This window comes from Microcaecilia unicolor, chromosome 11, assembly GCF_901765095.1.
Source record: "Microcaecilia unicolor chromosome 11, aMicUni1.1, whole genome shotgun sequence".
Classification (NCBI taxonomy): Eukaryota; Metazoa; Chordata; class Amphibia; order Gymnophiona; family Siphonopidae; genus Microcaecilia; species Microcaecilia unicolor.
Window position 1 is genome coordinate 186,358,080 of NC_044041.1, and position 13,991 is coordinate 186,372,070.

At 43.9% G+C, this 13,991-nt stretch overlaps 1 protein-coding gene across 1 annotated transcript in view; it reads right to left on the reverse strand.

The window, feature by feature from the left end:
* Nucleotides 1-2,299, reverse strand: part of SERINC2 (serine incorporator 2) — a 41,783-nt gene extending 39,484 nt beyond the window's left edge. The window contains exon 1 of the mRNA XM_030218784.1: nt 2,157-2,299. Within this exon, the coding sequence (XP_030074644.1) occupies nt 2,157-2,195 (39 nt within the window). The 5' untranslated portion in view covers nt 2,196-2,299. The remainder of the gene's footprint in view (nt 1-2,156) is intronic.
* Nucleotides 2,300-13,991: the final 11,692 nt, after the last annotated feature.

Genomic DNA, 13,991 nt, shown 5'->3' on the forward strand with positions numbered 1-13,991 from the left:
TTTATGTGGTCAGCCCATGATACTGCATTGCTGACCATCATAAATGCCTTAATTCTTCAGTCTGTTGGGGAGGAGTGTGTGTGTGTGTGTGTGGGGGGGGGGGGGGGAGTCTCATAATAAGACCTGTCATTTCCCCTTTAAATTTGTAACATTCAAAGCCTTATTTTATCAAATACAGTTGATATCAAACATCTCTTAACCCACGGGCTACAATGGGATTTATTTTTATCACAGTATGGTCTTCATGTTTCTGTTATAAATTTATAAGCACAAAGATACTAATTCTACATCCAACAAAATAACATCAAAACTGCTTTGGAGAATACAGGAGACATTTCTCTAAATTTTGTCAGCCAAACCAGATGCACCACGGTCCTAAAACACATAGACCAGATTATAATTCTACTGACCCCTGGCATCTATTCAGACAATAAACTGTATATAATCTGACATTTCTCGCTCAAGCGCTCCATAAAATAGTGTGGTGGGCAAAGACTTTGTCCTTCAAGAAAAAATTAAGACAAACATAAGACATCATCAATCCATAATAATAAAATATTACATGAATAACTACCACCTAACTTCACCCATTATTAATTGCCTGAAAGAGCCGCCCAGCATTTCCCAGGTGGGGGTGGGGGAAACACATGGTTGCTATTGATGGAGCTGCCCGGAGATCCATTTTCCAGATTTGTGGTCATTTGTGGGTTTTTGAATTAATGGTAGAATACATTTTCAGGGCCAGCCTTCCTCCATTAAATCAAGTCATCTGATTGCTGGAATAGCAAAGCATTCTTTTTTTTTGTGGCTGACACTGGGGTGAAAACTAAAATGGCAGACTGGCACTTATTATAAACATAATTTTAACATAGCTACTTTGTTGCTGAAGCAGTCAAGCTATTCCATGCCCTACAATGCAAAATCGGGGATACATAGACCAGAAAGTCCCAGTGCAGGGTATTCTAACAGCATTCTGGGCTGTCGAAGGCCCCTCTGGAGTAATTACATTTTAAATTTTAATTTAATTTTAATTTAATTTAAGCTAATCAAGAAATGTATTAAGTTATGTCCAATAAAAAAGGTATCATCTTATTTTCTTTTCCATGTTTTATTTTGTTTGATTTCTATTGATAATTTAATCTTGGAATTGTTACCCACCTTTCCAAACGATGCTAAAGTTGACTTACATCGTTATTTGAAATTTGATACAGGTCCTATCCTAAATAGTTGGTAATCTAAGTGGGTATCAACGGGAGGATAAAGCAACTTGTCCAAGGCCAGGCTATGCATCACTGAGAAAAGTGAGAGCCCTTTGCTGTAACCACTAGGCCATTCCTATCCCAATAAAATTAATCAACTTTTTTGTGTGCATGCATAGAAATATGAAAGGTGGGAAGGAGAGGATGGCTAAACAGCTTTTCTCAGGGCAAAAAAATAAGTAGAAACTTTACTTGAACAAAAGTGATACGTTACGTTTGTCTAATGTATTCTAATGTTCTCCGTGCTTAAATGAACATTGACTTTTTCAGACTACAGATGCAAAAGGCAGCTTAGTTCACAGGTTCGAAACAAAGAAAATTACTCTCACATCGTTCAAAGAACATTAGCCCAATCCTTGAAAAAAAAGTACTGTTTTCACAACATCAACATACAATTCAACACAAGCTATTTAAATCTAAACATTGGAGATCGGCTCCCTCAAAACCAAATGTTTCGATCAAACAAAAACAAAGACTTAACTGAATTTTTTTAACCCAACATATTTAAATTTAAGCTTTTCAATGTTCCTGCATTATTTCGTTTAAGGCAAAAATATGGGTCTTTCAAAGCTTGAAAGTTTCCCTCTGGATTTTTAGGGCGGGGGGGGGGGGGCAGGAACTCTATTAAAGGTATAAAAGAAAAGTCAAGCTCATTTTCCAGCAAGTTAAAAGATGGAGAGAAACTTTTCAATAAGTAAACTCTTAGATTTTAATCGGATCGTCTCTATTCATCCTTTTTAAATCGCTTCTATCTTGTTTTCAGATCTCAAAGTAGAAGGTACAAAAGAGGAGAGGCGGTGCTGGGTGGAGAATACCCCATGGGGTTATTTGTACGGAGCTCCAGAGCCCGGGAAAGCAGGACAATATCGGGGGGAGAGAAGGTTACAGGGCACTCACGCAGCTGAGGACGGAGCAGACTCCCAGACATGCTCCCATGCTGACGGGTGAAGGCTACGTTCCAGAATCCTGACTTCAAGCTGCTCCACTCCGGCTGCTCACAACAAGCGTTACAATGTTACCTTCCCAGACACAACACTCGGAAGGGGTGGGGAATGGCACGGCCCCGCCCCTTCGGGACAAAGACTCCTCCCACTTCACTGCCTTCTTCCAATTACCTCGGTGGCTCACGAGGAGGTTCTGCCCCTCCCACTCGGAACTCCTCGGGGAACGCTGGCTCCTTTCGAATGTTTCCGGCTCTTCGGGAAGTTCCGCCGCCGGCCGCTCTGTTGTCTGCAGCTGATTCCGGATCTTCGGGAAGTTCCGTCTGCTGGTTGCATTTCTTGCCTCGTCCTTTTGTTGTCTGGGTCACCGGGTGGCAGGTGTTAATGACTCCTGTAGGTCACCTGCTACCTTGGGACTCCTCTCTTCCTCCACCTTTTGACTCTAGATAGAAGAAATCAGGGAACAGTTGATTTTAGTGAAATTAGCCCTGCTAGAGTTTACAGTATGAGGGAGGAGGCGCATCAAATGCCAAGGAGCAAAGGGAGCCGGTCGTAGAGGTGTGAGGTAATAACCAGGAAGCATCAAATTCACATCCAAGTTCAGATCCCCTGTGGAACCGCTTATAGAAGATCAGGTTTATCTCCCTGTATCTCATTTCCAAATCCAGCCCTGCCTGCCACTGACTCTGGGTCCCCCCCCCCCCCCCCCCCCCGTCTTTTTTATTTTTAGCAGGAAGTGTAATCCTGGTTTGGTAATTGACATTACATAAACCTGTCTCCAGCAGGGTCTTACCTCTCCATGACCTCAGCCAAAAGGCTAATACCAAACCCTCCTGAGCTCATAGTGCAGAAACAGCACTTGGATCTTAACCAGGAAGAGGCTTAGAAGCAATGTGACATCTTTCCCTGTCAGTTCTAAACCTTGGCTCTATAGTTGCATGACATGGCAAATTTACTGTCTTTCCACACCCCAGTTCTAATTATGACTTTGCCACTCAGTATGACCTTGAGGCAAATAACTTTACCTCAGATCCTGACTGACCGGTTTGGTGTGACCCTGGAGAAGTGACTTTCCCTCGCACAACTTTTCAAGTTTCATCTTTATTTGATAGACCACCCATCAAAGTTAAATCTCAGTGTTATACAATAAATATTATTAAAATAAAAAACAAACATAAAACCGTAATAAACATAAACAGTTACAACAAAAACATTCTGCTTTTAATCAATTGACCACAACCCTCACAGCCATCTACGTCTACTTTGAGTCACCGTCACCACAAAGCACAGCTGTAATTATTTTATAAAGAATAATGAACCAAAGCCCTCAGAAAAAAAAGAGTGTTTACTCCACTTTTAAATTTCTTAAAAGATTATTCTTGTCTTAAATCCAAAGGAAGAGTATTCCACAATGTTGGAGCCAAAACACTACGGGGCGTAATTATCAATGTGGGCAACTTTAATGAGTCCTACTTACCAATAACTGGGGTTAACAGTAAAATAAGTCTTAATGATAGCCCATGCTGATTAAAGAAAAAAGAGATGTCTCTAGAAATTGAAATCAATGCTGTATGTAATAAAAGTGAGCTAAGTATAGGACAATCAAGTCATTGTGACATCACTGATGAGGTTAGACTTTGGTGGAATGAGGCATCATGACATCACAATGTCAGCTCTTTGTTACTAGTGAAACTCTGTACACTGAGATGCACAAAACCTAATGAGCCAGCAACATGGTTTTTACACTGGTTCTAGCCGGTATAGTGAACAAGGAGTAGAGCCAGACATGCACAAAAGGTTTCTCTAAACTCTTTTCCTATCACGGTAGCAACTATTCAGCTGATTACTATACAAATGTGCATACATGTTATTTTCAGTTGTAGCTCAAAGTGAATTACATTCAAGTGGACATTTTCCTGTCCCCATTCTAAGTATTGATATGTGGCATCATAACACAAAGGGGGTGTATTACTAAAGTGAATTCAGTTTTTGCACTTAATGTGCCCTAACAGCAAAAATCAGCTTGGGTTAGGTACAGTAGCTACATGCTAATTATTGATGGAATGCCCAGCATGTTCTGTGCAGTTAACGTATGGATACGTGTGCATCAGTGTGCGTAGAACCAGGCCACAATTAATGCGGCTGCATTTAGCACCTCCTATTGAGGAGGCATGTGTTAGGCAATTACACCTAAGTGTAAATACCGCACGTAAATCTACGCACAGTATTTAGAATATGCTTAGTCGTTCATGTGTCTAAATCTACAAGCGTCCATTTACACAAAAAACAAAACAAAACTGGTGTGAATCCCCTGCGCGTACATTTACATGCAGTGGCCCATTTTTTTATAACAACGTGTGTAGATTTTGGAGTACTCACGAAATGCCCATTTCTACGCCCCTTTTTGCCTGCACAGGTTAGAATTTAGACGCAGTATATTAAAGAATACGCTTAGCATAGTGGTTTAGCTATGTGGGGCCACGGGGGCCTGGGCCCCCATAGATTTGGCCCTGGACCCCTCAGAATGTGGGAGTAAGTGGATCTATGCGAAGTGCACAATTGACAGTGTGCAGTGTGTATCCCGCACTAATTGCTGTATGTTGTCCATGCTCATTCTCCACCCATGTCCCATCTAGTTCCCTCCCTCAACACAAAAAGCACTTGAAGTGTGAATTAGTGCTTTCAAACTGCAAATCCACCATATAACAGTTGGTGCAGTTATTACGTGCTAATTTGTGCATTAAGGGGTACATTCAATAAATGGTACCCCAAGTTAGGCGCTGGGATGATTTGTGATAAGCTAGTATTCTGTAAATTTGCTCTGTGTGGATCGTCCTTTATATAATACTAGTAAAAAAGGCCCGTTTCGGTATGAAAGGAAACAGGCACTAGCAAGGTTTTCCTCCCTCACTCTCTCCCTCTGTCCCCTCCAAGTCCCACGACCCCCTTTCCTCCCCTCCGATTTCCATGGCTTCCTCCCTCTCTCTGTCACTCTCCTTCACTCTGTTCTCCCTCAGAGTTGCAGTCCCCCCTCCCTCCCTCCGTCATTCTCCTTCGCTCTGTCCTCCCTCTGAGTGCCAGTCTCCCCCTCTAAAATCGCCAACCCCCCTCTCCCCCTCTCTTACCGGGGTCCAGTCGGCAGCATTGAAGAGCGAGCAGGATCAGCGAGTCTATTGCCTTTCCTTCTCTTCGCTCTGAGCTCTGGTCCCGCCCTCATTTCCTGTTTCCGCAAGGGCGGGACCAGAGTCAGAGTCAGAGCTCAGAGAAGGGAAAGCAGCAGACTCAAAGGGATGTATGACATCAGTGTTATCTACCGCAGGTAGCAGACCACATCCGAGTGAGCCACGGTCCCAGGCAGCGTCAGAACGTTGAAGGTGAGAATTATTATATAGGACTAGCTTAGCACATATTTCACGTCCAACTTTGGGCGTGAGTACTTATGCCTGCCAAAGGCTGGTGAAAATGCTGGCATCCAACTGATGGCAGTTAGGCGTGCAAATGCAGGTATTCTATAACATTGCACCAAACTTCTGGGAATGCCCCTGACCTGCCCATGACCCTCCTATGGCCACACCCCCTTTGGAGGTGTGCACTATGACATTTAGGCAAGCACGTTATAGAATAGGGCATAGGGCAGATCCGCGCTTAACCTCTAATTACTGCCAATTAATTGCTTGTTAACTCCAATAATTGACTGCTATTTCCTAATTTACTAATTAGTTTACACGCAGATCTGGGATCTGCACCAACATTTGCATGCCTGTACAGAATCCGAGGGTAATGCTTAATGCGCTTCAATAAAAGACCTCCTAAGTTATTACACTTAGATCTTGCAAAATATTAAGCATGCATATGCCCTCGCTCTCTCCCTGCCCCTTGCCACAGACATTTTGCAGACTCATGCAGATGGAGTAAACTGTACATCAACAACTTCTCTCACCAGTAGAGTGACAGAAGGATGTGCTTCATGTTGCAACTCTAGAATCTCCAGGCGGTTGCTTTGTTAAAAAATATAATATTTATTTAGTAGGATTTATTGCCTGTTAGCAAACATTTGGGTCAGGTACACTGTGACAGGGTGTCCTCCACACACTGTAAAGCCCCCTTTTACACCATGTGATAGTGCGAGAGCACAAGCAGCAGATTTGTAATAAAAACATTGTTTATCTTGAATCTGTTAACCTTTACCCTCTGCTGGTTCGCTAAACAAAACGGCTTTAAATGGGGAGAAACCCCCACTATTTTCAAACACCAGGATCTAAACGCTAGTTTGCATGCACGCAGAATCGCACTGCCTCTGAGTCCCACGGAAATTTAAGTGCTAGTTTTAGCAGTGTAACAAAACCACTGTTTCAATGGGGGCCTGTTCAGTAGAGGAGCTGGCATACCTGTTCATTTTCTACATCAAATTTGATTTTCCTGAGAAAACTGAACTCTGCCACCCCACGTGACACTCTAGTGTAGGAACTCTGTGCTTTTAAAAATGCATTTTACAAAATAAAAACCCAAAGTGTTAAAAAAACACACACACTTTTTATTTAAGTAACTTTTCCAAAAACAGTATTCAATAGACAAAACCTCATCAATCTGACTGAGAAGTCAAAGGTGCTGATGTTTGCTTCAAGGCTTAAGATTTGGAGAGCATTTGTTTGTTTTGTTACATTTGTACCCCGCACTTTCCCACTCATGGCAGGCTCAATGCAGCGGGCAATGGAGGGTTAAGTGACTTGCCCAGAGTCACAAGGAGCTGCCTGTGCCAGGAATCGAACTCAGTTCCTCAGGACCAAAGTCCACCACCCTAACCACTAGGCCACTCTTCCACTGTTGCTACTATTTGAGATTCTACATGGAATGTTGCTATTCCAACATTCCATGTAGAAGTTGGCCCTTGCAGATCACCAATGTGGCCGTGCAGGCTTCTACATGGAATGTTGCTAGTGGAATAGCAACATTCCATGTAGAATCTCCAATAGTAGCAACATTCCATGTAGAATCTCCAATAGTATCTATTTTATTTTTGTTACATTTGTACCCTGCGCTTTCCCACTCATGGCAGGCTCAATGCGGCTTACATGGGGCAATGGAGGGTTAAGTGACTTGCCCAGAGTCACAAGGAGCTGCCTGTGCCTGAAGTGGGAATTGAACTCAGTGCCTCAGGACCAAAGTCCACCACCCTAACCACTAGGCCACTCCTCCACTCATTAGGAGTTCCTGAGGAAGTTTATTGGCGAAACCCTGCAGTGTTGGACTCTTTAATGACTTGAAGACAGAGACTGCTGCTTAGCCTTTGTGTCTAAATTTCGCAAGGACGTAGCGGCGGTTGAAGGAAGCAACATATGGAGAAAAGAAAAAACCAGCATACAGTTTTTAAGCAAAAGATAAGTGACGTAGAATGTTAAGCATCTTTGGAATACAGATAATTACAGAGACAATATTAAAATTAAAAATTTTGTAGTGAGGGCGAGTGGAACTAGGGGTATGAGTTTGAAGTGCACATTAGATATTTAATTTTGTTTATAAGAGCACTGTTATGGTTTTAGAGAAGGAAGCGCATATAAAAATTTAAAAAACTACGGAGAGGCTCTATGATTGAGATGCTCAACCACCCTTCGAGATCAATGAACTCATGAGTTGAATCTCGTTTATGGGTGAGTGTAGATTCTGAGAGCCCTCCATTATACAGTATAAGCTATGGTATTATATACATTAGATTGGAATCAATGAGCAGTCAACCTCTTACCCTTATCTCAGTATCCACGCTTTGAGTTTCTGGCTCGTTTTTTGGTTGGTTGATTTTTGCCGGGATATTAATTATTGGGATTATTTGTGCTTTATTCATCAATCTGTCCAGCATTTCTGTTCCAGAAGGGTGTCTTCTTTGATGGAGCTGCTTAGTAACATAGTAGATGACGGCAGAAAAAGACCTGCACGGTCCATCCAGTCTGCCCAACAAGATAAACTCACACGTGCTACTTTTTGTGTATACCTGGAAGTTCCAGGAAGTTCCACAGTTTTACATAGACTGATGTAATTTGAGCTATTTCAAGATATTTTAGGATGCTGGAAAACCATTTCGCTATGTTTCTACTGGGGACCAAAACTTATTTGCTGATATACTCGCAGAGCTGAGGCCATCTGCCTCTATGGCTGTTTTCTGCACTACGGTTTTATCTTGTTTGGACTACTGCAACATCATTTATGTTGGCCTCAACTCTTGTTTACTCAGTTGTTTTCAGTCTGTTCAAAACACTGTCATTCACGTTTTTTTCAGAAGCAAAGAAATTTGATAGAGTGAACCCCCACTCTTGATTCAACACCACTGGCTTCCTGTTGGGTTTAGGATTCAGTTCAAGATTCTGACCCACAAAATTCTTTTCGCCTCTGCCCTTTCCTATCTATCTTCCCTTATTATCCCTCAGTGTCCAGCCTGCACTGTGCTCTGCTTATGTCATCTGAGCATCCCATTAGTCTTCCACTCTCAATTTGAATTCACCTGCAGTTCTGCCTTTTTCTTCATTGCTCCATCCCTGTGGAATTCTCTGCCTCCTGATCTATGTAAAGAGGATTCCTACCTAAAATTCAGGAATGCCTTAAAAACTTCTCTTTTCCAGCAAGCCTTCAGATCACCATACTATGCTCCCTAGCTCCTCTGTCATTCACAGCTGGGGTTCAGCAGATTGACCTGTTCATGCTTATGCATATTCTTTTTCCTCTCCTCTCCCTTTCATCTTTCCTTTGATTAATGGAATTCCTTTCCTTTTCCAAATTAGAATGTAAACCACTTTGAGTGTCCCCTTGTAAAGCGGTATATCAAACACCCAGTAAACCCCTTGCACCCCTTCAACTAAAGTGAGGCCCCCTCCCCCGAGATTTTGATAAACACAAAATCATGGTCAGCCCATCACCGCACCTCCCAGAACGTTCTTGCAAAAACATAGAATTGGACATCATAATTTCACAAATTAAAAATTTTGTATCACATACCTAATGAGGACAATTTTCATAGTCATTTACCCAAGTAAATGGGCCATTTGAAAACTAACCACCCTCCCTGCAGGGAAAAGTACACACTGATGGTTCTTTGAGTTACTATCCAGCTTATAATCGAAAGTGATCGCCGGCCATCTTCCGACACAAATCAGAAGATGGCCAGCGATTTCTTAAAAGCGGCGAAATCGGTATAATCAAAAGCGGCATTTTTGACAGCATCGCCGCTTTCCCATCACTTCACCGGCGAAAGTTCAAGGGGGCGTGTCGGTAGATTAGCGAAGGCGGGACATGGGCGGGACATGGGCATGGCTACCAGATGGCCGGCTTTCACCGATAATGGAAAAAAAAGAGGCGTTAAGCAGTATTTCGCCGGCTTTACTTGGTCCTTTTATTTTCACGACCAAGCCTCAAAAAGGTGCCCCAACTGACCAGATGACCACTGGAAGGAATGGGAGATGACCTCCCCATACTCCCCCAGTGGTCACCAATCCCCTTCCAAACTAAAAAATAAAACTAAAAACCTTTTTTGCCAGCCTGTATGCCAGCCTCAAATGCCGTACCCACCTCCAAGACAGCAGAATGTGTTGTATCCTCCGACAGCCTTTCCCTGGTTGCGATGTGGCTCTCGGGTGAGTGTGACACCTTTTCTGTTAGGTGCCCTGCAGAGTCACATTAGCAATGATTTGTGGTGGATGTAGGGTACTGGGCTCTACTCACATGGTGCTTTTCCCCCCTGCTAACTGGGTCAGAGTGTGCCCTGCTTTGTTTCCTGTTGTAGTCCATGCGGTAGTGGCCATTTTTGTAAGCCAGTTTTAGTTCCCTTTCCTGTGTTACCCACGTTAGAGAACGTAGTTCTTACAGTTCTTACCTTGAATGGTGCTGAAAGAGGGCATTGTACACCATTGTGCCAGCTCTGACCTACTGCTAATCTTAGTACCAGGGGACTCTTTGCCAGTGGGGCACAACCTCTGATCTGCAGTTAACTGTGAGTAAATGTGGTTATTTCAAGAAAGGACTTTTTCAGAGAGATTAGTCTTCAGGTTGAACTGGTGTGCCAAAGTTATACAGCAGCAATAAGTCCTAGAGGCTGTATGCAGGTCCCTGGAGCAATTTTAGTGGGTGCAGTACATTTGTGGGTAGTGGGTTTGGGGGGGGGGGGTTGGGGGGCTCAGCTCCCAAAGTAAGGGAGCTATGCACGTGAAAGCTTTTCTGAAGTCCACCGCAGTGACCCCTAGGGTGGCTGGTTGGTGTCCTGGCATGTCAGGGGGGCCAGTGCACTAAAAATGCTGGCTCTTTCCACGGCCAAATGCCTTAAATTTGGCCGGGGTTTGAGATGGCCGACATAACTTTCCATTATCGCTGAAAAACAAACCTGGCCATCTCAAACCCGGCGAACTCCACGGCATTTGGCCGGGCTAAACCGTATTATCGAAAAAAAGATGGCCAGCCATCTTTTTCGATAATATGGTTCCGGCCAGCTGTAGCGCCGCCGCCAACATAGATCGCCGGCAATCTATTTGGCTGGCAACGTTCGATTATGCCCCTCTATGGCTGTCAGGACCGATTGAGTCCAATATTCAAAGGATTTATGTTCCTGATTTTGAGAGTTATGCTCAGAAATTGGCCTATTTGAAAATTTGCTAGAGCTGAGTGCATACATTTTTATTCAAACAAGTCGATATTTAAAATAATTTAAATGGCCTGGAGACGCCTTACACCCCGAATAGAGTACTTTGGTCAATGCAAAGACAATAGAATGATTATGACTCAATTAAAGAGGGCTAGACGAGCCTCAACGTCAGCTAGGGCATTTTTCTATAGGGTACCTTATATGTGGAACTAGGAAAAAAGGCCCGTTTCTGAAACCAATGAAACGGGGCGCAAGCAAGATTTTCCTCGGAGTGTGTACGTTTGAGAGAGTGTGTGTGAGAGTGACTGTGTGAGAGAGAGTGAATGTGTGAGTGTGTGAAAATGAGAGTGTGTGCCATGGGCCCCCTCCCTCCCTCCCAGTTCCAGTGTCCCCCCTCCCTCCGCGTTTCAGGTTCCCCCTTCCCTCCCACCCTCCCACCCAGTTCCAGGATCTCCCCCCTTGTAACACGACGTCACACGCATGAGGGTGTTGTCGTCCCTCCCTTCCTCCCTCCCTCTCTTCCAGTTCCAGGCCCCCTACCTCCAAATTTTAAAAGTCAACTTCACTTACGAAGTCGGGTTTACGGCGGCCGACAGCAGCAGCAGTAACAGGCGTGCAGGCTCGACCCTTCTCTCTCTCTCAGCTCTGGTCCCGCCCTCATAAGGGCATGCATGCCTGTTACCGCTGCTGCTGTCGGCCGCCGTAAACCTGACTTCGTAAGTGAAGTTGACTTTTAAAATTTGGAGGTAGGGGGCCTGGAACTGGAAGAGAGGGAGGGAGGAAGGGAGGAACAATGACACCCTCATGCATGTGATGTTGCGTTCTGTTGACTGGCAACTCTGCAGCGTTCCCTTCCAGTGACTGATTTTTACGAAGACAGAAGTACATGATGTCATTTCAGGAGATTGATACAGCAGGCTTCAAGGCTTCACTTTCTCAGCTTCAGAACGTTGGAGGTGATTTTTATTATATAGGATAGTTTATCACAGCTTATTCATGCAGGATGTCACTAGTGAGTTTTTGAATTATTTTGGAAAATGTATAAAGACGGTTTTTCGGAATGGGATTTTTGCTAAAGAAGAGGGTAATATCATTTTAATCCCCTATTCCAAAAAAATAAATCCCCTGCATTGAAAAGGGACATCATAAGTAATTAACGCTGGTTAGAAGGGCTGCGTTGTCGTAATTGGTCATTAGGCTGTCCGGTCTCTCACTGCTTCCACTCCAGATCTTACTGAATGCTGTGGAAAAGATCTAAAACTGCAGGGTTTCTCTTTAAAGCAGACATAGTGCAGAGTATCTATATCAAGGGAAGTCATTTTACAATCAACTGCCAGGTAAATTTCACCAGACAGAAATTCAGGAGCTAGATCAGTACTCGCCAGACTCAAAAAGAACCACCTCATAGCATGAACCAAACAGGACTGCAGAGCTCACAGGAAGGCTGAGCTAAGTGAAATCAGGTGCAGATAATTAAGAACAGACTGTACAAAATCTGCGGCTTCCTGAGTCTAAGAGATGGATGTGACCAGATCTTGGAAAGCAAATTTAAAAAGCAGGAACTAAAGAAGACTTGTATCGTGTAACTTGTGAAACTTAGACATTGGAGGGGCTGATGGGCATAGCCTGCCCACCACCAGGTAACGAAGGAACCGCTAGCTCTTAATTACATTTTGGATTAATTCAGGCCCACCAGTTCCAGGAGGGAGATTTTAAGCCAGCCCTGGATTTCCGACAGCTTCATCCTTTTTTTTTCCCCTAAATATATTTTATCGTTCTTTTTCAAGTTACAACAATATAAAAATAACAGAAATAATAACATTAATGATAAACAAACGAGAAAAGATCACAAACGCAAAAATAAATGAGTATGTGTTATGTGGAATTGAGTACACTTTTGGGCTCATTTTCGAAAGCGAAGGATGCCCACCTTTCGACATAAATCGGAAGATGGATGTCCTTTTCACAGGGTCGTCCAAATCGGTATAATCGAAAGCCGATTTTGGACGTCCCCAATTGCTTTCCATCGCAGGGATGGCCAAAGTTCAAGGGGGTGTATCGGAGGCGTAGCGAAGGCAGGACATGGGCGTGCCTAACACTAAGACGTCCTCAACCCATAATCGAAAGAAACAAGGACATCCCTGATGAACACTTGGACGACTTTACCTGGTCGTGTTTTTCTTACGACCAAGGCACAAAAAGGTGCCTGAAATGACCAGATAACCACCAAAGAGAATCGGGGATGACCTCCCCTTACTCCCCTAGTGGTCACTAACCCTATCCCACCCTCAAAAAACATCTTTAAAAATATTGATTGCCAGCCTCAGATGTCATATGCAGGTCCTTCACAGCAGTATGCAGGTACCTGGCGGAGTTTTAGTGGGTGCAGTGCACTTCAGGCAGGCGGACCCAGGCCCACCCCCCTACCTGTTACATTTGTGGAGGAAACAGCGAGCCCTCCAAAACCCACAGAAACCCACAGTTCCCACATCTAGGTGCCCCCTTCACCCGTAAGGGCTATGGTAGTGGTGTACAGTTGTGGGTAGTGGGTTTTGGAGGGGCTCAGCACAAAAGGTAAGGGAGCTATGTACCTGGGAGCAATTTATGAAGTCCACTGCAGTGTCCCCTAGGGTGCCTGGTTCGTGTCCTGGCATGTCAGGGGGGCCACTGCACTACAAATGCTGGCTCCTCCCATGACCAAATGGCTTGCATTTGGTCGTTTCTGAGACGGATGTCCTTGGTTTCAATTATCGCTGAAAATCAGAAACGACCAAGTCTAGGGACAACCAAATTTCTGGATTTGGGCATCCCTGACCGTATTATCAAAACAAAAGATGGACGTCCATCTTATTTCGATAATAAGGATGGGGACGTTTTGTGAGGACGTCCAAATCAAAACGAGGACATCCCTTTCAATTATGCCCCTCCGCGGGGCTCATTTTCGAAAGAGAAAAACATCCAAAAGCGTCAGAAAGCAGAATTTGGATGTTTTTCTCACAAAAATGTCCAAATCGGTATTTTCGAAACCTATTTTTCAGATGTTTTTCTATGCTGTTCTTCTGCAGTGCATCCAAATCTTAAGGGGCCCTCCCTGTCAGAGGTGTGTTAAGGGTGGGATTTGGGCATTCCTAAGACTTGGACATTTTTCAGCCATAGTGGAACAAAACAAAA